Below are 27,100 nucleotides of genomic sequence, written 5' to 3' on the forward strand. Positions count from 1 at the left end.
GAGGAAATGGGATTCTAGGTGAAATTTTTTACTTGTCTGGCAACCTAAGTGGGTGGCGGAACAAAGATAGGGCTAAATTAATGAGCCAGAGCAGGACAAGTCCCCGGGGTGAGTTTAACTTTCTTTGCCCTTCTCAGACACAGCAGGCGACAGGCACATCTCTTAAATCCTGGATTCTGGACCCCCAGGTCCTTGGACACTCTGAAAGAGGAATCCTGCCACCCCAGAAGCTCATGCTGCCAGAAAGCTCTTCCCCGAGCTGCTGACTGATGGGAGCATCCAAAACCCAGAGCTAGGGTATTTATAGGCAAGCCCAGGGAGGTGAGGGGAAAGGCTAGTGTTTATAAACATAGGTCACCTGAGTCTGAGAGTCAGGGGACTCAGGGTCTGTGGAGGGCCGAGGCTGGCCCCTGAGGATGTGAGAGAGAGCTCTGCATCTGGGCAAGGCTTACTGAAGGGAAGGGGCTTAAAGAGAAAGGAGAAGGGTGGGGACCCCTCAAATGCTGGAGTACACGTGACCCAAGTAGTTGGCCATATGCAAATTGTATGCAAATAAAGGAGCACACAAGAGGTGAACTCTCAGCAGGAATAACTTTCTTGGTCCTCTCAGACTTCTGGTGTGGAGGCTGGGCCTTGGCAGTCACAGATTGCCTGAGGGAAAAACACTTTTCACAGTTCTCTTGCTGTGTGTAGCCTTGGTCTTGCTAGGAGACAAAGAAGGTCCTGGAGAAAGGCCTCGCAGTCCAAGGCAAGGGGAGTTATAGATCTGGGCCCTGCTCCCGCTGGGTGTCTGTTGTCAGGGAAGGGAGGTGTCGGGTCACTGCCTGGGTGGGGGGCTGTAGTTAGCCATGGACACTGTAGATCAGCGGGACACAGGGGACAGGAGATAGTGCAGCTCCTGAGCAGACCCCAGGGCCTGCCACCCAGAACTGTCAGCGCTCCTTCTTGTTTTTGGCCTGCTACCAAATCCAAGGTCGCTCTGCTAGCCACACAACAGCTCAAAAAATTGAGAAAGGAAGTGCTGAGACAAGGAATACGACTTTATGTGGAAAGGCAGCTGACCAGGAAAATGGCAGACGAATGTCTCAACTAACTATCTTATAGGGATTTGTATTGCCAGGTTATTTTTTTTTTTAACGGCAGAGAAAGCGAGGTGAGGAATAAAGTAAAAAGGCAAAACAGAGAGGGAGAGGCTGGGCAGAAGTAAAGTAAAAAGCGCCCTGAGTTTTACAAAACATCTCGGAGGAAATGCCTAGCCTATGGAGAAGATATGTTAATCTCTTCTTTTTTTGCAGCCATTCACTGGCATGGGAGTTAGATTATTTTCCTGTGAGCTGAACAGAGGTACTTTAGTTTAATAGTCAGGCTGAGAAGCAGGGTTCTCTGAGGCAGGATTTCGTGTATAATTATAAAATCTGAAGCAACAAAAAGCAAGTCAAAGAAACAGTTCCATCCTAGAGTTAGAGCTGACTAGGAGAAGGCAATGGCACCCCACTCCAGTACTTTTGCCTAGAAAATCCCATGGACGGAGGAGCCTGGTAGGCTGCAGTCCATGGGGCTGTGAAGAGTTGGACATGCCTGAGCAACTTCACTTTCACTTTTCACTTTCATGCATTGGAGAAGGAAATGGCAACCCACTCCAGGGTTCTTGCCTGGAGAACCCCAAGGATGGGGAAGCCTGCTGGGCTGCCGTCTATGGGGCCGAAGAGTCGGACACGACTGAAGCAACTTAGCAGCAGCAGCAGCAGCTTCCTTCTAACAGGCCTGGGCCGCCTCCAGTTGGGCCTCTGACTCCAGGCCCCGCCTGACTCTAAGTAGAGCCAAATCACCTCCCCTCCTCAACCCCCACCCCTGCCTTTATCATTCCTGTGCAGATGGCTCTAAGCACTCCAGGAACCAGGAGGCAGTGAACAGAGACCAATGTTGTGCTGGGTGGAGGTGGGGGATGTTATAATCCAACCACACCCACTCACTCAGGCGCGCTCTTGGACCTGCCCACGCCCTGCTCGGCCAAGTCCTGGGCCAGGGACCCTTCACACAGAGAAGAAAGGCTCCAAGTCTCTGTCACCATCCCAGCAAAACTGAGACTCCACCATTGCTGGTCCCACCCTCAACTGGATCTCACGCTCCAAGTGTCTCTGAGGATAATGCTGGTGGCTCTGCTGATCTCCCTCAGCTGCCTCAGCCTCCACACCCTGGGCAGCCATGGGCAGGTAATTGGGGAGAGCCTTCTGCTGCAGCAAAAGGAACACTTGTGGAGGCAGGGAACCCAGGGCCTGACTCCTCAAAGATCCCTCCCAGGGATGCTTCTCTAGGATGCCATCCTCTGAATCCTCTTCTCAGGAACCTCCACCCCTGCAGGGAGCCACAAGTTCCCATTCCATCTCCCAGAACCCCACCTCCACCCACTGGTCCTCCTCTGATCCTCCTGCCTTCATACCCTCCTCCCTCGGGACAGCCTCCAGCTTCCTCCTTTCACTTCCCATCTCCCACCCGGGGCCCAGCCTGCACACTCTCCTTAGGGTTACCTGTGTACAACCCTCCTGCAGCCCCTCCCAGACCAGGGCTTGACCTCCTCCCCACTCCCACCCAGGTTGGAGAATGCAGGCTTCTAGAGCAGGAGAGGACTGAGTCTCAGTGCTGACAGGGACGTGGTGTGGTATCTACACACCTGTGTGGGAGAGGGAAAGAGTCAGTCTGGGCATGGGGTCAGGTCATTGGAGATTGAGTGTATATTTGTATGTCATCCGCACAGCGAGTCTCAGAGCCAGAAATGTGCTTGGAGGTCATCCAGCCCCACATCCCAAGTGCAGGAACCTCTCTAATAATAAACGACCCTCTTAGTTAGTACATAGAGAGGATCTATACGTGGTCCTGACAATAACCCTGTGAAGTCAGGAAGTATCCTCAGTGTATAGGGGGAGAACCTGAAGCCCAGAAAAGTTGAGACTTGCCCAAGATCTCACAGTCAGTAGCTGGAAAATTCAGAACTGAACCCACAACTGTCTGACTTCAGTGCCTATTATTTAAGTTTTTGAGCTCTTGACAAAGTTCACACTCTAGATATTTGAGCATAGAAATGAGATTCTGTGTTTCTGAACTGAACTGCCCACAGGACCTCTGTTCAGTACCCTGAATTTACATGTTTTCCTGTGTGGCTCCTCTCTTTCTTTTCTCCATATGCCCAGGATATTACCTCCAAGGACCTGGATCTGGCTCCAGACACCTTTGATGATTCCTATGTGGGCTGCTTGGAAGAGATGGAGGAGGTGGCAGTCCATCTGCTACAGAGGGAGATGGTCCACCACACCTGGCTGTGGGATGCCTGGGAGACAGCTAGGAAGTACTGGGAGCAAAAAAGTCCAGGGCTCAGCCTGCCTACGGGCTTCAAAACCGAGCATGGAATCGCCATTGTGCTCTACACCAACTCATCCAACACTTTGCACCAGAAGCTGAACGAGGCTGTGCAGACAGGCGGTGGCTCCTGGGAGTCCTACATGAACCAGTTCCACTTCAAGGCCCTGCATTTCTACCTGACCCGGGCCCTGCAGCTGCTGCAGGGCAGTGGGGTCTGCAGCAGGGAACCCGGGCAGATGGTATTCCGAGGCGTGCGCACAATTCGCTTTGAACCTAAGAGGCTGTGGGACTCTATCCGCTTTGGCCAGTTTGCCTCCAGCTCCCTGAATGAGGCAGTGGCCCGCAGTTTTGGTAATACCACCTTCTTCTCCCTAAGGACTTGCTTTGGGGCCCCGATCCAGGACCTATCTGTCTTTCCGGAGCAGCGTGAGGTGCTGATCCCCCCACATGAAGTCTTCGTGGTTACTGATTTCTTCCAGAACGAAACCCACAGCCTGGTGACTCTCTCCAGCACCAATCACATCTGCAGCCACTTTAACTGCGCCTATCTGGGTGGTGAGCCCTGCATGAGGGAAGCAAGACTGGCAGGAGACCCCTGGTTGACTTAAATGTCTAGGGCCTTTCAGGAGACCCATGTGACTAATGGGGAAGTTGAAGGCCAGAAATTAGCTGAAGTTATTTTCTTTGTCTCAGGTTCAGCCACTCAGACAAGGCCCCATGGGGTTTACTGCATGTGTGAACATTCTCAGATGATTCTCTAAATGTCCTCAAAATGTTCTTCTGCTATACAGTCTAATAGACCAAAATACCTAGTTAAGGAGGATGCTAAGCAGAGGAAAGTGGCAGGAGTGCAGCTTCAGGAGGCTCTGGGTGTAGTGGGGCTGACAGGACACACGGATGCTATTCCCCAGTGCTGAGGAAGGGACCCAGGGATTGGGGCCAGGGTGGGGCAGGCATGGAACGGCAAACGGGGAAGATTTCTTGGGAGAAGGAGGAGGAATGGGAGTCAGAAGTATATTTGGGAGAAGGGAAAGCTAGATTGAGATGGGACGTGGCTTTGCCAGGGCTTGGTGGGAAGGGAAGTTTGGGATGTGAGGGTTTGTCTATGTGGAGGCCTCACTGTGCTGTCTGTTTCAGGGAGGAAGAGGCCGAGATGTGAGTCTGTGCCAAGTGAGTCACCTTCCTGCCCCTCTTTCCCTTGCTTTGACTACCCTGGCCCTGCTGACCATTCACTGCCTTTTCTTCTTTCTCTAGCAGGAGGGCAGGCAGACTCACTCTCCAAGGGGGCCTTCTCTCTGCTTTCCTGGCAGACCCTGCTCTTGGCCTCTTGGGGATTCTGGCTCTTAGAAACAAGGATCTGAAAGTTCAGGACCTGCCACTTAGGAGTCCTGGGACCATGTGACCTCCATATGAAGAAGGGAGGCTTTGAAGAGCCTGGAGAAGCAAGAAGGTGGTTTCAGACCCAGACCTAGCAGCTATGTCTCCAACCAGGATGTCGGGGGATGCTGCACTGTGATGACATCAAATTTCATGTTTGGTGTGGGGATCAGAGTGTTGGGAAGGGCCTGGAAGGCCAGGAAGTGGAGGCACTGGCAACCCCTTTCCCTCTCTCAGATGCTACCCTTCTGTCGTTCCTGTCATCCTGCTCAGGGCACTTCTCTTGTCGGTTTCCCCTCATCCAGGCCTGTGATGAACATTCCGTACTGGGGATATAGCTCCAAATCCCTTCCTCAGTTCAGTTCAGTTCAGTTCAGTCGCTCAGTCATGTCCGACTCTTTGTGACCCCATGAATTGTAGCATGTCAGGCCTCCCTGTCCATCACCATCTCCCGGAATTCACTCAAACTCACGTCCATCGAGTCGGTGATGGCATCCAGCCATCTCATCCTCTGTTGTCCCCTTCTCCTCCTGCCCCCAATCCCTCCCAGCATCAGAGTCTTTTCCAATGAGTCAACTCTTCACATGAGGTGGCCAAAGTACTGGAGTTTCAGCTTCAACATCATTCCTTCCAAAGAACACCCAGGACTGATCTCCTTTAGAATGGACTGCTTGGATCTCCTTGCAGTCCAAGGGACTCTCAAGAGTCTTCTCCAACACCACAGTTCAAAAGCATCAATTCTTCGGTGCTCAGCTTTCTTCACAGTCCAACTCTCACATCCATACATGAGCACTGGAAAAACCATAGCCTTGACTAGATGGACCTTTGTAGGCAATGTAATGTCCCTTCCTAAAAACCCCCAAATTACCCAATGGCCTCAAACCTCCCTAAGTATCCCAAAGTTCTCCATCCAATGTGCAAAGGTCTGAATGTGTCTCCCCAAAATTCAAATGCTGGAACCCTAATGCCTGATGTGATGGTATTAGAAGGTGAGTCATGGGGAAATCATTGGTTCATTAGTTCATGAGCCCTAATGACTGGAATTTTGTTCTTGTAATAAAAGACCCCACAGAGCTCCCTAGCAGCTTCCAACCTGTGAGGACCCAGGGGGAGGTGCTGGCTATGAACCTGGAAAAGCCTTCATCTTACCAGGGTGGCACCCAGATCTCAAACTTTCAGCCTCCAGCCTCCAGAACTGTTAAAAATAAATGTTTGTTGTTGATAAGTTATCTGCTTTGTTGTATTTTTGTTATAGCAGCCTGAACAGACAAAGAGAAAAGGTTTCCTGAAACTTTTCCTAATGATTGCTATGACTCCATCACTAACAGCCCATATTTCCTGTTTCAGAAACAGCTTTTCTTGCCAAGTACCCAGGAGGAGGGTCGTGTGCCCCTTACCTAGACTTTCTCTGTGGTGGGGAAGCTGGTGTTGGTCTCCAGTGACAGTCACCGGGGGAGGAGGAGGGCAGATTTCTCTTTTATACTGTCAAATCCCACAACCGTTGTGCCTCTCCCACACAGCTGCTCAGAAATGTGACGCTCTCCCATCTATTTCTGGATATATCCCCTAGGCTCAGGAATACTAGCCTCTGCTCAGGGTTCTTTGGGCCAGAGCTCTTCCCATGAAAAAGGGAATCCCTGAATCCAGAGACAAATCAAGGATTCAAGCTGGAACAAGTGCCTTCCCACTGGGTTTGGTCCTACATTCAGCATCCCTGGCCTCAGGGAGTATCTCATCGATGCTTTCAGATGAGCATGGAGACTCACCTGAGGAGCAAGGAGAAATCCCAGACTAGATAGTCTGGTTCCCAACTCCAGCATTGACTGGCCATGTGATCTTGGAGGACTTTCCACTTCACTCCAGACCATTGTTCGATGACTAGATTTGACTCCATCTCTTGGGGTCTTTCTTGGGGTGCCAGGTCTCGGGATAAGTGAAGCAATTCCCCAAAGCCAGAGGATGGAGAGAGGAGAAAACCCTGATGCCAACAGGTCTGGCCCCGTGTTGTGTCCCTGCAGGCCTATTTGTCCAGACAGTATAGTATAGTGCCTTCTGTTCCAGCAACTGTCAGTGCTCAGGACCCCCTAGGGGGAGAGGCATCAGGATACGTAGGTGAGATGCTGTTTTCACAGTAACGGAGAACGGGAGAGTGACTCCTGATTTCTAATCTTAGAGAGCTTAAGGGGGCCAGTCTCATTGGAAGGGAACAAAAGAACTTGTCTTGATCTTCTGTGGTCTTTGACAAGCAGTCTGGTCTTTTGGACTGCCTATCTTCCTTTTTGTTTATGCTCTTTGGTTTGTGGGATCTCAGCTCCCTGACCAGGGATTAAACTTGGGCCACTGAAGTGAATGCCTAAATCATAACCCCTAGGCCACCAGGGAACTCCTTGGGATGCCCCTCTTTTCATTTCCCTCTCTCAACCCTGGACACAGCTTCTCTTCCTTTTTGGTCTACAGGAAGCAGGATTCTAGATGAAGGAAATTCTTTGTCTGGCAAACCTGAGGGGATAGGGGAAAGAAGATGGGTCTGAATTAAAGAACCAGACCAGGACAAGGCCCTGGGGTGAATCTAACCTTCTACGCACACCTCAGACACAGCAAGTAGCAAGTACATCTATTAAATACTAGCTTCTGCATCCACAAGTCCTTGGCCACTCTGAAGGAGGAATCCTGCCACCCCCAGAGGCTCACGCTACCAGAAAGCTCCTCCCAGAGCTGCTGACCGATTCCTCAGCTGGCCCCTTCTCTCATTACCTCCTGCGAGGTATCCAAAACTCAGAGCTAGTGTTTTTATAGGCAAGCCAAAGGAGGTGAGGGGAAAGGCTAATGTTTATAAACATGGGGTTGCCTGAGTCTGAGAGGTCAGGGGACAGAGGGTCTGGAGAGGGACAAGCCTGGCCCCTGAGGATGTGAGAGAGAGCTCTGCATCTGGAGGAAAGGGAAGCTTACTGGAGGGAAGGGGTATAAACAGAAAGGAGGTGGGTGGGGGCCATTCAGATGTTGGACAACATGTCACCCAACTGTTGGCCGTATGCAAATTGTATACAAATAAATAAGTGGAATAAACTATATGAAACAACTGACTGGTTCAAAACTGAGAAAGGAGTACAACAAGGCTGTATATTGTCACCCTGTTTATTTAACCTCTGTGCAGAGTACATCATGTGAAATGCTGGGTCGGATGATTTACAAGCTGGAATCAAGATTACCAGGAGAAATACCAACAACCTCAGATATGCAGATGATACCACGTTAATGGCAGAAAGTGAAGAGGAACTATAGAGCCCCTTGATGAGGGTGAAAGAGGAGAGTGAAAAGGTCACCTTAAAAACTCAATATTAAAAAAAACTAATATCATGGCATCCAGTCCCACCACTTCATGGCAAATAGAAGGGGAAAAGGTGGAAGCAGCAACAGATTTTCTCTTCTTGGGTCTAAAATCACTGCAGATGATGACTGCAGGCATGAAATTAGAAGACAATTGATTCTTGGATGGAAAGCTATGACAAACCTAGCGTGTGTGTGTGTGTGTGAGTCTCTCGGTCATGTCCAGCTGTTTGCGACTCCACAGACTGTAGCTCACCAGGCTCCTCTGTGCATGGAATTTTCCAGGTAAGAATACTGAGGTAGGTTGCCATTCCTTTCTCCAGGGGATCTACCCTACCCAAATTCTTCCACATTGGGGGCAGATTCTTTACTTTCTGAGCCACCAGGGAAGCCCATGAGAAACCTAGACAGTATATTAAGAAGCAAAGACATCACTTTGCCGACAAAAGTCCGTATAATTAAAGCTATGGTCTTTCCAGTAGTTATGTATGGATGTGAGAGTTGGACCATAAAGAAGGCAGATGGCCAAAGAATTGATGTTTTTGAACTGTGGTGTTGGAGAAGACTCTTCAGAGTCCCTTGGACAGCAAGGAGATCAAACTAGTCAATCCAAAAGGAAATCAACCCTGAATACTCATTAGAAAGACTGATGCTGAAGCTGACGCTCCAGTACTTTGGCCACCTGACGTGAACAGCCAACTCATTGGAAAAGACCCTGATCCTGGGGAAGATTGAAGGCCGAAGGAAAAGAGGGCAACAGAGGATGAGATGGTTGGATGGTATCACCGATTCAATGAACATGAACTTAGGCAAACTCTGGGAGATAGTGAGGGACTGGGAGGCCTGGCATGCTGCAGTGCACGGGGTCACAAAGACTTAGTGACTCAAGGACAACAACAACAGTGCACAAGTGGTGACCTCTCAGCAGGCAGAGCCCTCTGGGTTCCCTTGGCCTAGTGCCTTGGAGTTCCAACCATGGCCGAAAGGGCCCACCCAAGGGACAGACCACATCTCACAATTCTCCTCCTCTAGCTCTGGTTTGCAGGGAGAAAAGTATCCTGGAGATAGACCTCGCAGTCCCTGGGAAGGGAAGTTACAGCTTTCAGCCCGATTCCCCCCACCCCGCTGACTGTTTTGGGGGAAGAGAGGTATGGGTATCAGGTTACTGTTTTGATGCTATAGTTAGCCTCGGACTTGGCTGACCCTCGGGACTCCCGGTTCACAGCACAGCGCAGCGTCTGTGCAGACTTCAGCCCCTGCCATGCAGAAGCTTCAGTTCTCCTTCCCTCTCTCGACCTGTTATCAAGTCCAAGCTCGCTCTGCTTGCCGCCTGACAGGTCAATAACTCTGAGAAATGAAGTGTTGAGGCAAGGAATATGACTTTATTGGAAAGTCGGTTGACTGAGAAGATGGCAGACTAATGTCTCAAATTAACTACTTATGGGGTCCGTATGCCAGGTTCTTTTATAAAAGAGCGGGGTGGGGGAGGTGAAGAACAAGGTAAAATGGCAGAATAGAGAAGGGGAGGTGGTGAGGAAGTTAAGTAAAAAGGGCTGTTAGTCTTACAAAACATCTTGCAGGAAATGCCCAGCCTGTAGAAAAAGTGTGTTAATCTCTCCTTTTTTTGCAGCCATTCACTGGTGGAAAGGTCAGCTTCTCTTCCTGTGAGTTGAACAGAGGTATTTTAGTTTAACAGTCAGGCAGAGGGGCAGGGTTCTCTGAGGCAGGACTGTATGTATGATTATAAAAACTGAAGCAACAAAAAGCAAGTCAAAGAAACAGTTCCATCGTGGAATCAGAATTGACTCTTCCTTCTAATAAGCCTCTGCTGCCTCCAGGTGGGTCCCTGACCCCTGTCCCCTCCCCACTCCAGCAGAGCCATTATTACCCTTCTACTTTATCATTCCTGGGCAGATGGCTCTGAGAACCCCAAGAATCAGGAAGCGGGGAGCACAGGCTATGGTTGTGCTGGGGTGGAAGTGGGGGATGATATGATCCAAGCTGAGTCCACTCACTTAGACGTGCCCTTGGACCAGACCGTGCACTGCCGGGCCAAGTCCTGGACCAGGGATCCCTCACACCAGAAAAAAAAGGCTCCAAGTCTCTGTCCCCCAGCCCACTGAAGCCAAGAAAGACCATCGCTGGTCCCACCTTCATCTGGATCTCACCCTCCAAGAATCCAGCAAGAATGATACAGGCCACTCTGCTGATAAGCCTCAGCTGCCTCAGCTTCTACACCCTCGGCAGTGGTGTCCGCCGTTATGACCCTGGGCAGGTAACTGGGGAGAGCCTTCTGCTGCAGCAAAGGGAATACTTGGGGGGGTGGGACCCGGGACCTGACTCCTCAAAGATCCCTCCCAGGGACGCTTCTCTAGGATGTCATCCTCTGAATCCGCTTCCTCTCAGGAACCTCCACACCCTCAGGGAGCCCCAAGTTCCCACTCCATGTCCCAGAACCCCACCTCCACTCCACAGTTCCTCTTGTGACCCTCTTGCCTTCATACCCTCCTCCCTCGGGACAGCCTCCAGCTTCCTCCTCTCACTTCCCATCTCCCACCCAGGGCCCAGCCTGCACACTCTCCTTAGGGTTACTTAAGTGTACTACCCTCCTGCAGCCCCTCCCAGACCAGGGCTTGACCTCCTCCCCACTCCCAGCCCAGGAGGATGCAGGCTTCTAGAGCAGGAGGACTGAGTCTCAGAGCTGACAGGGCCCTAGTGTGGTGTCTACATACCTGTGTGGGAGAGGGAAAGAGTCAGGCTGGGCATGGGGCCAGGTCATTGGAGATTGAGGGCATATTTGTATGTCATGGGCACACAGTCTTAAAGCCAGAATGGTGCTTGGAAGTCACCCAGCGCCACATTCCACCAAGTGCAGGAACCTCTCTAATGATAGATGACCCCTTTTAGTTAGTTAAGATCTATATGCAGTCCTGACAATAACCCTGTGAGGTTGGAAGTATACTGACTTTATAAGTGCAGGACCTGAAGCCCAGAGACTTGGCCAAGATCTTACAGGCAGTAGGTGGTGAATTCAAGATTTGAACCAATGTCTCTCTGACTTCATTGCCTGTTATTTAAACCCTTGAGGTCTTGCCAAATATCAGACTTCAGATATTTGAGCATAGAAATGAGATTCTGGGTTTCTGAAATAATCTGTGTCCAGGACCTTATCCAGTACCCTGAACTTATACCCTTTTCTGTGTGGCCCCTTTCTTCCTTACCTCTGTATGCCCAGGGTGTTACCATCCAGTACTTGAGCCTGGGTCCAGATACATTCGATGATGCCTATGTGGGCTGCTCGGAGGAGATGGAGGAGAAAGCAGTGCTTCTGTTAGAGAAGGAGATGGCCAACCATACTCGGTTGCGGGAGTCCTGGGAGACAGCCCAGAAGGCCTGGGAACAAAAACGTGCAGGGCTCACTCTGCCTCCTGGCTTCAGAAGCCAGCATGGAATTGCCATCATGGTCTACACCAACTCATCCAACACTTTGTACCGGGAGCTAAACCAGGCTGTGCGGACTGGCGGTGGCTCCTGGGAGTCCTACATGAAGCACTTCCCTTTCAAGGCTCTGCATTTCTACCTGACCCGGGCCCTGCAGCTGCTGCGGGGTGGTGGGGGCTGCAGCAGGGAACCCAGGCAAGAGGTGTTCCGTGGCGTGCGCAGGATTCACTTTGTACCCAAGAGTGTGGGGGACTCTATCCGCTTGGGCCAGTTTGCCTCCAGCTCACTGGATGAGGCAGTGGCCCGCAGATTTGGTAGTGCCACCTTCTTCTCTCTAAGGACTTGCTCTGGAGCCCCCATCCAGGCCCTGTCTGTCTTTCCTGAGGAGCGTGAGGTGCTGATCCCCCCATATGAAGTCTTCGTGGTGAGCAACTTCTCCAAGGATGGAAACAAAAGCCTGATGACTCTCTCAAGCAGTGATCAGATGTGCAGCCACTTTAACTGCGCCTATATGGGTGGTGAGCCATGCATGAGGGAAGCAGGACTGCCAGGAGGTCCCCAGTTGATTTCAGTCCCCAGGGCCTTCGAGAGACCCACGTCATTAATGAGGAAGTTGAGGGCCAGAAGCTAGTTGGAGATATTTTTCTTTGTGGCTCAGTTTCTGCCAGCTCAGTGGCAGTCAGATAAGTGTTTTCTGCATGTGTGAATATTCTTAGAAGATTCTCCAAATGTTCTCAAAATTTTCCTTCTGCTACACAGTCTAATAGACCAAAAGAACCTGGTTAAGGAGGGCAATAAGCAGAGGAAAGTGGCAGGAGGGCTGCTTCAGATCCCAGGAGGCCGTGGGCGTAGTGGGTTGATGGGACGCACATGTGCTATTCCCCAGTGCTGAAGCAGGACAGAGTGACTGGGCCAGGGTGGGGCAGGGATGGAAAGGCAAAAAGGGAAGACTTACTAGAAGAAGGAGGAGGAAGGGAAGTCAGAAGTATATTTGGGAGAAGGGGAAGATGGATTGAATTGGGAATAGTTGTACCAGGGCCTGGAGGGAAGGGAAGTCTGGAGTGTGAGGGTCTGTCTACCTGGAGGCCTCACTGTGGTGTCTTTTGCAGAGAAGAAGAGGCCAAGCTGTGAGTTTGTGCCAAGTGAGTCACCATCAGGTCCCTCCCTCGGCTCTTTGACTCCCCCATGGCCCTGCTGACCATTCACTGCCTTTTCTTCTCTCTGCAGTAGGAGGGCAGGGAGACTCACTCTCCAAGGGGGCCTTCTCTCTGCTGTCCTGGAAGACCCTGCTCTTGGCCTCTTGGGGGTTCCAGCTCTTAGGAGCTGGGCTCTGAACATTCAGTGCCTGCTACTTAGGAGTCCTGGGAACATGTGACCTCCAAAAGAAGAAGGGAAGCTTCAAAGAGCTTGGAGAAGCAAGAAGGTGGTTTCAGACCCAGACCTAGCAGGCATGTCTTCAACCAGGATACTGGGGGATTTGAGCCCATGGTAGGGTGGAGGGAGCCCGGCTCTGTGGTGGGGACTCCTGGGAACAAGCAAGGATAGTGCTGTGATGGCTACTCCATTAAACAGTGCTGCAGTATGGTGACATCAAATTTCATGACTGGTTCGTTTCATGAGACTGGACTCTCTGCCCTGCTTTGGTTTTATGGGACTCAGGGACTCAAATGAATGACTTCTTGATCACTTTTAGACATGGTCCAGGTGCACACCCTTGTCACACACCATAGCCTGCAACCCCAGATGCTTTAATAGACCTAGAGGTTCCTCACAACAGCCCAGAAGGCAGGAAGGGGGACAGATGGCTTCCTCAGCCATTTGTCTGGCAAGAAATGCAGATCCAAGGAAAGAAGTCAGAGAGGTTGTTTTCAAACTAGGACCCCTGCCCCCACCCCCCACACCCCACACCCCTGTCTCAGTTCAATCAAACTTCTGAAGGAGCTCAAAGTAGGAGCCTAAGCCCAGGACATCGGGTCCCCAGAGCAAGCCATTTCTGTGTGTCCTCTCCCACCAGGGTTCATTTTCGGGATTGGCAATCTCAAAACACCATGAGACAGAGATTAACACACTCTGAATGAAAGTGAAGGAGGAGAGTTAAAAAGTTGGCTTCAAGCTCAACATTCAGAAAACTAAGAGCATGGTATCCGGTCCCATCACTTCATGGGAAATAGATGGGGAAACAGTGTCAGACTTTTTTTGAGGGGCTCCAAAATCACTGCAGATGGTGATTGCAGCCATAAAATTAAGAGACATTTACTCCTTGGAAGGAAAGTTATGACCAACCTAGATAGCATATTAAAAAACAGAGGCATTGCTTTGCCAACAAAGGTCTAGTCAAGGCTATGGTTTTTCCAGGGATCATGTATGGATGTGAGAGTTGGACTGTGAAGAAAGCTGAGCGCCGAAGAATTGATGCTTTTGAATTGTGGTGTTGGAGAAGACTCTTGAGAGTCCCTTGGACAGCAAGAAGATCCAACCGGTCCATGCTAAAGGAGATCAGTCCTGGGTGTTCTTTGGAAGGACTGATGTTGAGCTGAAACTCCAATACTTTGGCCACCTCATGTGAAGAGTTGACTCATTGGAAAAGGCCCTAATGCTGGGAGGGATTGGGGGCAGGAGGAGAACGGGACAGCAGAGGATGAGATGGCTGGATGGCATCACCAACTCAATGAACATGGTTTTGTGTAGACTCTAGGAGTTGATGATGGGCAGGGAGGCCTGGCGTGCTGCAATTCATGGGGTCACAAAGAGTAGGACATAATTAAGCAACTGAACTGAACTGAACTGGAGACATTTGTGCTCCGGAGCAGAGAATTTATTGAGGCAAGAAAAACAGCAGTGGCGCCTATGAAGTGACCCCTGCCCTCAGCTCTCTAGGCTGCTCTAGTCAGCAACAGAAAAAGGGACCCTCCCCCTGCATCAGTCCCCTGGAAGACCCTGTTGGGCATCGAGATCTGCCTCCTGGGGCAGGTCCCCAGCCCCCACTGATTCTTGCTCCCAGTACAGTAACATGTGAGCTGGGGAGGAGGGTCCAGATTCCCCAGAAGCTGGAGCCTGAGCCCCTCCCCTCTAGTGTCCAGAAACCCAGTTTCTGAGGACCCCTGGGACTCCACCAACCCTGGCATTGCTCCGGGGTCTCAGGAATGGGGGTCCCAGGTTCTCGAAGCTGTTGTGCACTTGGGTGATGGAGCGACTGAGGATGCTGGCTCATTTGGCGGCCAGTGTGGCCCTGCCTCCCCCAGAGCCTGCTGCATACCTGCTACCTCACTTTGCAGTCGAGACACCGCCTTGGTCAGCGCTGTCAGTCTGTTTCCCAGGTCTTGGGGTGGGAGTAGTGAGGGGGTGTTCTCTCTGAAGGTGAGTCTGCTCTGGTCCATTTCCACCCTCAACACAACCCCAGGGGAGGGTATGCCGGGGGACCCTGAGGCAGGAGAACTGGAGGAAGCGAGGGACTGGCACTGGGTTGTGGGCCAGGTGAGCAGGCTGCATCAGGGTGGATGAATCAGCAGGGTGGTGTGGTTCAGAGATACCAAGAAGGAATGTCTTATGGACCAGACAGGGTGTCATGAGTCATAGAGGTGGAAATTTCTACTGGATCCAGAGGGTCCTCCACTCTCCCTTATGCCTGCAGGTAACTGAAATTGAAGTCGCTCAGTCATTTCCAACTCTTTGCGAGGCCACAGATTGTAGCCTGCCAGGCTCCTCCATCCATTAGGTTTTCCAAGCAAGAATACTGCAGTGGGTTGCCATTTCCTCCTCCATGGGATCTTTTCCACCCAGGGATCAAACCCAGGTCTCCCAGACTGCAGGCAGACTCTTTACCATCTCAGCCACTAGGGACTGGGACCCTAAGATGATTTCACTTAGGGACCTGCAGGTTGTGAGGGTAGAGGGGCTGGATAGGGGTGAGTCCAGAGGGTGGTGCTTCCCCATGGAAGCTCCCTACACCCTGGTGGTGGGCATGCTGAGGACCTGAAGTGGCTCCAAGAAGGCGTCCCTGGTTTGGGTCAAGATTGGAACAGAGTGTTTCCACTTTGGTGCTTTCATTTCATTTTATTTCCAAGAAACGTGTGCTTATTGTGTATGAATGAATCACAGAGCCCAAGTCCCCCTTTGCTTCCTCTTCCTCCACGTCCCTCTTCTCACTTTTACCCCTGCCTGCTGCTCTTGTGCTAATGGTACCATTTAAGACCTTTTTTGATGCACTACCAGTATATAATATTAAATATAGATGTACACAGTTGTCTGTACAGCCTATTTTTGTTTTTTGTTTTATCTTCTTTTACTTTCTTAAAGAAAATTTTATTAACCCATTTTTATTTTATTAACGTTACTAACTTATTGATTTTATTAACTTTATTAAAATTTATTAATAAATTTTATTAATTCATTCATTTATTTGGCTACACCAGGTCTTAGTTGTGACTGGCAGGATCTTTTTTGAGGGGTGTTTTTTCTTAAATTAATGTATTCTTTATTGAAGGATAATTGCTTTACAGAATTTTGTTGTTTTCTGTCTACCCTCAACATGAATCAGTCATAGGTGTACATATATCCCCGCCCGTTTTGAACCTCCCTCCCATCCCCTTCCCCATCCCACCCCTCTAGGTTGATACCGAGCCCCTGTTTGAGTTTCCTGAGTCATACAGCAAATTCCCGTTGGCTATTTTACATACGGTAATATAAGTTTCCATGTTACTCTTTCCATACATCTCACCTTCTCCTCCCCTCTCCCCAGGTCTATAAATCTATTCTCTATGTCTGTTTCTCCACTGCTGCTGGTGGCCGCAGTCCATGGGGTCGCTAAGAGTCGGACACGACTGAGCGACTTCACTTTCACTTTTCACTTTCATGCATCGGAGAAGGAAATGGCAACCCACTCCAGTGTTCTTGCCTGGAGAATGCCAGGGACGGGGGAGCCTGGTGCGCTGCCGTCTATGGGGTCGTACAGAGTCGGACACGACTGAAGCGACAGCAGCAGCAGCAGCAGCCCTGTAAATAAATTCTTCAGTACCATTTTTCTGGATTCTGTATATATGCATTAGAATACGATATTTGTCTTTCTCTTTCTGACTTACTTTGCTCTGTATAATAGGTTCAAGGTTCATCTACCTCTTCAGAACTTACTCAAATGTGTTCCTTTATATGGCTGAGAAATACTCCATTGTGCATATGAACCTGAACTTCTTTATCCATTCATATGTCAGTGGACATCTAGGTTGCTTCCACGTTCTAGCTATCATAAATAGTGCTGCAATGAACATTGGGGTACATGTGTCTTTTTCAATTTTGGTTTCCTCGGGGTATATGCCTAGGAGTGGGATTGCTGGGTCACATGGTGGCTTTTTCCCTAGTATTTTAAGGAATCTCCATACCGTCCTCCGTAGCGGCTCTATCAATTCACATTCCCAATAACAGTGCAAGAGCGTCCCCTTTTCCCCACACCCTCTCCAGCATTTATTGTTTGTAGACTTTTGGATGTTTGCCATTCTGACCAGTGTGCAGTGATTCTCATTGTGCTTTTGATTTGCATTTCTCTAATAATGAGCGATGTTGAGCATCTTTTCATGTGTTTGTTAGCCATCTGTATATCTTTTTTGGAGAAATGTCTGTTTAGGTCTTTTGCCCACTTTTGATTGGGTTGTTTGTTTTTCTGGTATTGAGTTGTATGAGCTGCTTGTATATTTTGGAAATTAATCCTTTGTCAGTTGTTTCATTTGCTCTTATTTTCTCCCACTCTGAGAGTTGTCTTTTCACCTTGCTTACTTTCCTTTGCTGTGTAAAAGCTTTTGAGTTTAATCAGGTCCCACTCGTTTACTTTTGTTTTTACTTCTGTTACTCTAGGAGGTGGGTCACTGAGGATCTTGCTTTGATTTATGTCATCGAGTGTTCTGCCTATGTTTTCCTCTAAGCGCTTTACAGTTTCTGGTCTTACATTTAGGTCTTTAATCCATTTTGAGTTTGTATTTGTGTGTGGTGTTAGGAAGTGTCCAATTTCATTCTTTTACATGTAGTTGTTCGGTTTCCCCAGCACCATTTATTGAAGAGTCTGGGGGGTGGCTTTTTTAATCGACTTTTTTTTTAAGCATTGTAATTTATTTCTTTTTAATTGAAGAATAATTGCTTTACAATATTGTGTGTGTTTGGGTGTTTTACTGCCACTCTTTTCAAAAAGAAAGGAAACGTGCTTACACGTACATGTTCTACAGCCTTTTCCCTGGAAAATGTTGACTATAGTCTTCCATGTCCTATATTCATATCTACCTTGCTCATTATAATGGTAACAAGGAATTTCATAGTAGAGTTACCATAATTTATTTAATCCTATCCTTATTGATGGACACAGAATTTTTTTCCTAGTTTTTGATGTTCCACATTTGATCACAGTGATTTATCCATGTGTATAAATCCTTTTCTACTTGTCTGCATAATTTTATAGGAAAGATATAAAAAATATGATATTTCAAGGAACTGAATACAGTTCATATATATATATATATATATTTTTTTTTTTTTTTGACTATGCTTTACTTTTGACTATGCCGTCTGCATTGCTGTGTGGGCTTTTCTCCAGTTGCTGAGAGAAGGGGCTGCTCTGTTCCAGTGCTCGGGCTTCCCACTGTGGTGGCTTCTCTTGCAGAGCACCAGCTCTAGGGTGCACAGCTTCAGTGCTTGCAGTTCCTGAGTTCTAGAACACAGGATCAATAGTTCTGGCAATCAGGCTTAGCTGCTCCGTGGGATCTTCCTGGATCAGAGGTTGAACCTGTGTCTCCTGATTTAGCAGGCAGATTCTTTACCACTGAGCCAGCAGGGAAGCCCTGAATAGTGTTCCGTTAGGCAGCCACCGCCAAGGTGCCATCCAAAACGCCCCTCTTCACCCTCCCACCAAGAGTGGATAAAAGTGCCCGTTTCTCCATGTCTTTGGCAACACTTGTAATATTAATCTCTTTTAATTTCCATTTAACTGGTGGGCACAATAACTACCTAGTTGTTAACTTACGTCTCTGCTCGCTAACAGGATCAATCGTAACTTTATTATTATTTTTTTGGCGGCACCACGCATTGTGGGATCTTAGTTCCCCGAACTGGATCAAACCCAGGTCCTTGGCCATGAAAGGCCAGAGTCCTGACCTCTCTACTACCACTCATGTCATAACTTTAATTTTAATATTATAAAGTCTTAACTTAATTTTCAGAAAGGTAATACATTTACCTTGTTCAAAATGTACAGTCCACAAGGCGTGCAGTGAAATGCCCTTCTCTCACTGATCTCAACACCACCTCCTCTCCCCAGAGGTCCCAGTGTTCCCATTTCCTGTCATCCTTGCAGAGGTATTTGAGACACACACCAGCAGATTCGCAGGTATTTCTGTTTTTCTTCTTTTATAAGAACCGTAATGCAATTAGTGGTTTTTAATCTTTGAAATCTGATGAAAGCTGAAACTTCTCCTCCAAAAATGGATCTGTGCTTTCACGTCGATTTTACACAAATTTCAGGGTGGTTGTGCACCCGGCCCCAGTCTCGCTCAGTTTCAGCACCCTGCTCCGTAATCTCCTCTGGCTCTTGGTGGGGGTTTAATTTTGAAAGTTCCATGATCCTAGGACACTGGGATGTTCTGTGGCTATAATTTTATGAGTCTCCCAATTGAAGATCCTGTCACTGCCAACTCACAGTTTAAATTGAGGTGTGAGCGTCTCTGGGCAATGGAGTTAACAGCAGCTTCTGGCAAATTCAACGTGTCCCAGACTGAACTCCTTATCTTCCCTCCCTCAAAACCTGGTTACTCTTCATTCAACAGAAAACTCTTGAGCATCTTGTGTCAGGTGCTGAGGATAAAATTATGAACAGAAATAACTACAAAACCCATATCCCTGCTTTTTAAACTCTTTTAAGGTGGAGACGGAGCTGGAGTGAGGAATTTCACATAGCACGTGATGCATGTTTCAAGAAGCCAAAGAGCCTGATGGAAGCCCATTTGCACCAGGAGTGGGTTTAAGTGATGAGCTGTCCAGAGGAGATATGAAGCAGGTAGAATTGAAAAATGGCATCGCAGTGGCATGTAAAGCATGAGGTTCTGCTCCTTAACTCCAGGATAGAATGTTAGTGGGCAGAGTATGTAGTAGGCTAAGAACTACTTGAACTCTTATGGTCTCTTGAAATCTACCAAAGACGCCTGAGCATCTATGATAGATCCTCTCTTTGTGGAGATTGCAGTCCATGGATTCTGTGGGATTTTCTTCAATCTGCAACTCTTGAGGGGAACACATGACCCCAAACAGGTGCTCAATGCCCTGGCCACTGTGATTGACTCACCGGAGGACACATAATTCAAGCAAGAAACTCAGAATCTTTCCTGTGATTTCATAGAGGGATGTGATATAAAGGAGACTGCCAGTGACAGTCGATTCACAGTGTTGCCTCAGCTCATCTTCAGGTTGAAACACAGGAGCAATGAATAATTCTCAAGCATCTGGCAGCTTCCCACCCCTAGTGCTCCATATATTCCTGTGTCCAAGCCTTTCTCCATCATCCTGGGAACTTGCTTAGGGCAGCCCCAAAGTGCAGGAGATTTAATGTTCCCAGGTACAACTCTCACCAAATGAGGGTGGAACATCAGATTCCCTAGTCCACAGAGGGTTTCCAGAGAGGCATAGTTGACCACAGCAGTCACATACTTTTGGCAGGGGTACTTGTCTCTCTTCTCTATCTCACTTTTCCACTCCTTCACTTGTAATTCCTGAGATCACCTTACAAATCTGTTTAGTTTACCCAAGTGCTTGCCTCTAGGTCTGCTTTAGGGTGAACCCAAATCAAAAGAGAAGGTCCCTTTTGGGGTCAGAGACCATCACAACATGGCCTAGAACTGTTCCTCCAGTCTGGACCCCAGAGGAGCACATCTGGGTCCAGCCCATAACAAGGAGGCGGCCTGCTGAGGAAGACTGGCAGCCTGAGGCAGAGCTGCCCATCCAAGCTCACTTTAGCCCATCTACAGTCAACCTGAAGACCCAGGCTGCTGCTGCTGCTGCTGCTAGTCGCTTCAGTTGTGTCTGACTCTGTGCAACCCCATAGACGGCAGCCCACCAGGCTCCCCAGTCCCTGGGATTCTCCAGGCAAGAACACTGGAGTGGGTTGCCATTTCCTTCTCCAGTGCATGAAAGTGAAAAGTGAAAGTGAAGATGCTCAGTCGTGTCCAACTCCCAGCGACCCCAAGGACTGCAGGCTACCAGGTTCCTCCGTCCATGGGATCCTCCAGGCAAGAGTACTGGAGTGGGGTGCCATTGCCTTCTCCGTGAAGACCCAGGAGCATGAGAATAAATGCTTGTATCCCCCTGAGATTTTGTGGCCCACAGCAAAATGGTCATGTAGTGAAAACCTGAAGGCAACTCTATCTCTCACTGCTTCTTCATTTCCTTGTTTCTATCCACATCTCTGCCCTGCAGAAGCACAGCAATAAAAGATTTCAGGACAGGGAACAGTGAAGTCAGACTGAGGACACTGAATCATGTGGTCAGTATGGGCACTGAGAGTGCACCCATTTTTACTAGGTAGAATTGACTGGGGGTACTCTTTCTACCCCCTTCTGATGCCTATGTCAGAAGCTTTCTCTATCTCCTTTATACTTTAATCTACCCCCTTCTGATGCCTATGTCAGAAGCTTTCTCTATCTCCTTTATACTTTAATAAAACTTTATTACACACACACACACACAAAAAAGAATTGACTGGACGTTATGTCTGTACAGTTTTGGGGATGAGATGGGGGAAATGAAGGCAGGCACTCTTGGAAACACTCAAGGAAAACAAGGTTCCCATGCTCTAAGTTGGAAATACAGAAGAAAACAGAGTAAAATTGTAAGCTTATCTTTCTTATCCCAAGACATAGTATGTGTTCAATTTTTAAAAAAGTGTATTGAGTAAAGGATCAGTTTTGAGGGGATGTGGTGAGTTCAGTTTGGCACATGTGGACTCTCCAGGGGCAGATGTCTGAGAGGGAGCAGAATAAACAACAAGAGACATTTGAGAGTCACAAGTCTACTGAATTCAGGGAGAGAAGAGGTTCCAAGGAAAGAGGCAGGGATGGCTGAAGAGCAAAGACACCCAGGCACAGGTGAAGTAAAGCACTTCCTTGGGTTTTTAGAGACTTCACTTCTAGCCTTTGGGTACTGAGAAATACCCTGGGATCCTCATGATGAATTTCTCTTTAGACTTCATCCAGCTCGGGGTGGTTCCTCTGAACTCGGTCGGCACCAGAAGAGTCTCATGTAATCTACTACCTGTTATTCATCCAGTCACCCTAGATGGTTACCTGGGATTGCATTCATTCAGTCATTTATCAAACAGTAAATTAGTTGCCAACTAATGTGTGCACAGTATGGGTCCATCTAAATGGTCCTTCCATTTCCCCATTGCCACCTCCCCCACCAGGGCTCCAGTCAGCCCCTGGCTCCTCCCTGGTCTCCCTGCCTCCACTGTGGCCCCTGCAACTCCACGCTCCTCTGGAGCAGGGAGAGCAATGAGTCTGGAGCACAGCTGGTCATGTTCCTCACCTGCTTCAGAACCCTCTGTGCCAAACCTGCTTTGAGAAATATCTCAAAATACAGACATGAAAACTATGAGGGAAGGGATGAGAACACTATGAGAGAGAAAAAAGAAGGCAATAGAACAAAGCAAAACTTCCCTCCTACCCTCAGGACAGAGTCCAAACTCCTGGCTCTGGGATTTGAAGCCCTCTGTGACGTGGTCCTCCACGACTTCTTCAGCCTCGTGCCCGTCAACCCCTGCTTCACATGGATGGCACAGCACGAAGTCCCAGATGAGGCACTGCTGCTTCCCTCCACGTGCTGGGGCTGCCCTTCTCCTGCTACCCACTCTTCCAGGAGTAGCTCAGGGGCCACCTCCCCCAGGAAGCGCTCCGACTCCTCTGGCCTCCTGAATCCCCTGCGCTTTCCTCTGTCACTTTGCTAGTCATACTGTGCTGCCTTCCGAGTCTGCCTCCCCTCCTGGCCTGTGAGTTCCTTGAGGGCAGGACTGGATATGACCCACTCTGTGTCCCCAGGGCTCAGCCCAAGGCCAGGCACACATGAGGCCTCCTGGAATGTTTGCTGAAAGTCTGAGAGGCTTTCTGGGTGTCACTAATAATGGAGACCCCTGCAGAGCAGGTGGATTGATGGCTTAGTGACCAGTTTGGAGGCAATGGTGTGGGGGCCAGAGTGGCAGGGAGGGCCTGGGAGGTCAGGAAGTGGAGGCACTGGCAACCCCTTTTCCTCTCCCAGCTGCTTCCCTTCTGTCCTTCCTTCATTCTGCTCAGGGCACCTCTCTTGTTGGTTTCCCCTCATTCAGGCGAGTGATGAACATTCCCTATTGGGGGTGTGGCTCCAAATTAATCCCTAGAAAGTCCCAAATTTCCCAATGGCCTCTGCTGCTGCTGCTGCTAAGTCACTTCAGTCATGTCCAACTCTGTGCAACCCCATAGACAGCAGCCCACCAGGCTCCCCTGTCCCTGGGATTCTCCAGGCAAGAACACTGGAGTGGGTTGCCATTTCCTTCTCCAATGCATGAAAGTGAAAAGTGAAAGTGAAGTCGCTCAGTCGTGTCCGACTCTTTGCGACCCCATGGACTGCAGCCTACCAGGCTCCTCCGCCCATGGGATTTTCCAGGCGAGAGTACTGGAGTGGGGTGCCATTGCCTTCTCCACCCAATGGCCTCAAACCTCCCTAAATATCCCAAAGTTCTCCATCAAATATGCAATAGTTGAATGTGTCTCCCCGAAATTCATATGCTGAAACTCTAATGCCTGCCTGATGTAATGGTATTAGAAGGTGGGGACTTCGGGAGATCACTGTTTCATTAGTTCATGGGCCCTCATGACTGGGATTTTTGTTCTTATAAAAGAAATCCCACAGAGCTCCCGAGCACCTTCCACCCTGTGAGGAACCACGGGGAGGTGCTGGTTATGAACCAGAAACAGAGCCCTCATATGACCATATGGGACCCAGATCTCAGACTTACAGCTTCCAGAACTGTTAAAAATAAATGTTTGTTGTTGATAAGTTACACACACTGTGGTATTTTTGTTATAGCTGCCTGAACAGACAAAGATAAAAAGTTTCCTGAAACTTTTCCTAATGATTGCTATGACTCTACCATTAATACCCCAAATTACACATTTCAGAAACAGTTTTCTGTGCCCAGTGCCCAAGAGGAGGGTGGCATTCCCCCTACCTACACTTTCTTTGCAGTGGGGAAGCTGGTGTTGGTCTTCAGCAATAGCCACCAGGGGAAGGGGAGGGCAGCTTTCTCTTTTAGACCATCAAATCCCACACCCTTTGTACCTTTCCCACACAGCTGCTCAGAAATGAGACACTCTCCCATCTATTTCTGGATATCTCCTCTAGGCTCAGGAATACTAGCCTCTGCCCAGAGTGCTCTGGGCCAGAGCTCTTCCCTTGAAAAAGGGAATCCCTGAAGCCAGAGAGAAATCAAGATTCAAGCTGGAACAAGTGCCTCCCCACTGGGTTTGGTCTTGCATTCAGTATCCCTGGCCTCAGGGAGTATCTCTTTATTGATTATTTCAGGTGAGCATGGAGAGATACCCAGAGTAGAGAGTCTGGGTCCCAACTCCAGCGTTGACTGGCCATGTGATCTTGGAGGACTATCTACTTCGCTCCAGACTGTTGTTCAATGACTAGATTTGACTCCATCTCTTGGGGTCTTTCTTGGGGGGCCAGGTCTCAGGATGAGAGAAGCAATTCCCCAAAGCCGGAGGATGGAGAAAGGACAAAATCCTGATACCAGCAGCTCTGGTCCCGTGTTCTGTCCCTGCAGGCCTAGCTGTCCAGACAGTATAGAACAGTTTCTGTTCCAGCAACTGTCAGTGCTCAGGACCCTCTAGGGGGAGATGCATCAAGATATGTAGGTGAGTTGCTGTTTTTTCACAATAATGGAGAACAGCAGAGTGACTTCTGATTTCTAATCTTGGAGAGCTTAGGGGGTGCCAGTCTCATTGGAAGGGGACAAAAGAACTTGTCTTGATTTTCTGTGTTTGCCAGACAAGCAGTCTGGTTTTTTGGACTGCCTGACTTCTTTTTCATTTATGCTCTGTGGTTTGATGGATCTCAGCTCCTGGACCAGGGATTGAACCTGGGCCACTGCAGTGAATGTCTGAAATCCTAACCACCAGGAAACTCTCTGGGATGTGCCTCTTTCCACCTCCCTCCCCACCTTCTGCCAAGCCTGGACATGGTTTGTCTTTATTTTTGGTACAGGAATCAGGATTCTAGGTGAAGGAAATTCTTTGTCTGGGAAACCCAAGAGGATAGAGGAATGAAGATGGGGTGGAATTAATGAACGAGACCAGGACAAGGCCCTGGGGTGAATCTAACCTTCTGTGCCCATCTCAGACACAGCAGATAGCAGGAACATCTCTTAAATTCTGGTTTCTTGACCCACAAGTATTTGGCAACTTTGGGAGAAGAAACCCGCCACCTCCAGAGGCTCACATTGCCAGAAAGCTCTTCCCAGAGCTGCTGACTGATTCCTCACTGGCCCCTTCTTCCATTACCTCCCAGGGGGCATCCAAAACTCAGAGCCAGAGTATTTATAGGCAAGCCCAGTGAGGTGAGGGGAAAGGCTAGTGTTTATAAACATGAGGTCACCTGAGCTCTGTCGGTAAAGAATCTGCCTGCAATGCCGGAGACCTGGGTTTGATTCCTGGGTTGGGAAGATCCCCTGGAGAAGGGAATGGGAACCCACTCCAGTGTTCTTGCCTGGAGAATTCCATGGACAGAGGAGCCTGGCAGGCTACAGTACAAGGGTTGGAAAGGGTCGGACATGACTGAGAGACTAAGCACAGCACAGCACTGAAGAGAAGGGGTTTAAAGAGAGTAGAGGGGAATAGGGGCTGCTCAGCTGCTGGAGGACACATCACCCAACAGTTGGCCATATGCAAATAGTGTGCAAATCAACGAGTGCACAAGTGGTGACCTTCTCAGTGGGCAAAACCCTCTTGGTCCCCTAGATCTACTGGTGTGGTGAGGGCCCACCCGAGGAAGAGACCACATCTCACAGTTACCCTCCTCTAGCCCTGATTTTGCTAGGAGACAAAGAAAGTCCTGGAGAAAGTCCAGGCAGTCCTTGGGAAGGGGAGTTACAGCTCTCAGCCCCGATCCCCTGGTGTCATTGTGGGGAAGGGAGGTGTCCTACTACCATTGTCCTGGCTATAGTTAGCCGCAGACTTTGTTGATTCATCGGACTCTGGGGACAGGGGACAGCACAGCGCCTGCACAGACTCAGTTCCTACAGCCCGGAAACTTCAGTGCTCCTTACTGCTCTCAGCCTGTTACCAAGTCCAAGCTTGCTCTGCTCAAGGCCAGACAGGTCGACAAAGCCAAGAAATAAAGTGATGAGGAAAGGAATACAACTTTGTTTGGAAAACAGGCAGTCCAAAAAGATGTTAGATTAGTGTCTCAAACTAAGTATCTTATTGAAGTCTGTATGCCAGGTTCTTTTACAGAGCAGAGATAGTAAGTGAAGAATCAAGTAAAAAGATAGAATAGAGACCGAGAGGCAGTGAGGAAGTAAAGTAAGTTCAGTTCAGTCGCTCAGTTGTGTCTGACTCTTTGTGATCCTATGAACCGCAGCACGCCAGGCCTCCCTGTCCATCACCAACTCCCGGAGTTCACCCAAACCCATGTCCATCGAGTCGGTGATGCCATCCAACCATCTCATCCTTTGTCGTCCCCTTCTCCTCCTGCCCCCAATCCCTCCCAGCATCAGGGTCTTTCCAAATGAGTCAGCTCTTCACATCAGGTGGCCAAAGTATTGCAGTTTCAGCTTCAACATCAGTCCTTCTAATGAACACCCGGACTGATCTCCTTTAGGATGGACTGGTTGGATCACCTTGCACTCCAAGGGACTCTCAAGAGTCTTCTCCAACACCACAGTTCAAAAGCGTCAATTCTTCAGCGCTCAGCCTTCTTCACAGTCCAGCTCTCACATCCATACATGACCACTGGAAAAACCATAGCCTTGACTAGACGGACCTTTGTTGGTAAAGGTCTCTGTTTTTTAATATGCTGTCTAGGTTGGTCATAACTTTCCTTCCAAGGAGTAAGTGTCTTTTAATTTCATGGCTGCAGTCACCATCTGCAGTGATTTTGAAGCCCAAAAACATAAAGCCAGCCACTGTTCTCATTTTTCCCCCTCTATTTGCCATGAAGTGATGGGACTGGATGCCATGATCTTAGTTTTCTGAATGTTGAGCTTTATGCCAACTTTTTCACTCTCCTCTTTCACTTTCATCAAGAGGCTTTTTAGTTCCTCTCCACTTTCTGCCATAAGGGTGGTGTCATCTGCATATCTGAGGTTATTGATATTTCTCCCAGCAATCTTGATTCCAGTTTGTGCTTCCTCCAGCCCAGCATTTTTCATGATGTATTCTGCTGCTGCTGCTGCTGCTAAGTCACTTCAGTCGTGTCCGACTCTGCATATAAGTTAAATAAGCAGGGTGACAATATACAGCCTTGACGTACTCCTTTTCCTATTTGGAACCAGTCTGTTGTTCCATGTCCCGTTCTAACTGTTGCTTTCTGACCTGCA

At 48.9% G+C, this 27,100-nt stretch overlaps 2 protein-coding genes across 16 annotated transcripts; both read left to right on the forward strand.

The window, feature by feature from the left end:
- The first annotated feature begins 1,908 nt into the window (after positions 1-1,908).
- LOC109569194 (ecto-ADP-ribosyltransferase 5-like) lies at positions 1,909-5,963 on the forward strand. Of its 4 annotated transcripts, none has more exons than XM_019974507.2 (4): positions 1,909-2,213; positions 3,189-3,912; positions 4,495-4,527; positions 4,612-5,963. In XM_019974507.2, the coding sequence occupies exons 1-4, from the start codon at positions 2,148-2,150 to the stop codon at positions 4,716-4,718; spliced, it is 930 nt and encodes a 309-aa protein (XP_019830066.2). In that variant the 5' UTR covers positions 1,909-2,147; the 3' UTR covers positions 4,719-5,963. The 4 variants fall into 4 exon arrangements, with proteins under 4 accessions (XP_019830066.2, XP_070659929.1, XP_070659930.1 ...); XM_070803828.1 differs by having other exon boundaries at positions 4,615-5,963; XM_070803829.1 differs by having other exon boundaries at positions 4,668-5,963.
- Positions 5,964-9,278: 3,315 nt separating this feature from the next.
- On the forward strand, positions 9,279-13,097 carry LOC109569192 (ecto-ADP-ribosyltransferase 5). Of its 12 annotated transcripts, none has more exons than XM_070803824.1 (6): positions 9,279-9,398; positions 9,692-9,899; positions 10,081-10,336; positions 11,297-12,020; positions 12,612-12,644; positions 12,730-13,097. In XM_070803824.1, exons 3-6 carry the CDS (start codon positions 10,250-10,252, stop codon positions 12,834-12,836), a joined length of 951 nt encoding a protein of 316 aa, XP_070659925.1. In that variant the 5' UTR covers positions 9,279-9,398; positions 9,692-9,899; positions 10,081-10,249; the 3' UTR covers positions 12,837-13,097. The 12 variants fall into 12 exon arrangements, with proteins under 12 accessions (XP_070659925.1, XP_070659922.1, XP_070659926.1 ...); XM_070803821.1 differs by having other exon boundaries at positions 10,098-10,336; XM_070803825.1 differs by having other exon boundaries at positions 10,177-10,336.
- The last annotated feature ends 14,003 nt before the right edge of the window (positions 13,098-27,100 follow it).

This window comes from Bos indicus, chromosome 15 (genome assembly GCF_029378745.1).
Source record: "Bos indicus isolate NIAB-ARS_2022 breed Sahiwal x Tharparkar chromosome 15, NIAB-ARS_B.indTharparkar_mat_pri_1.0, whole genome shotgun sequence".
NCBI lineage: Eukaryota > Metazoa > Chordata > Mammalia > Artiodactyla > Bovidae > Bos > Bos indicus.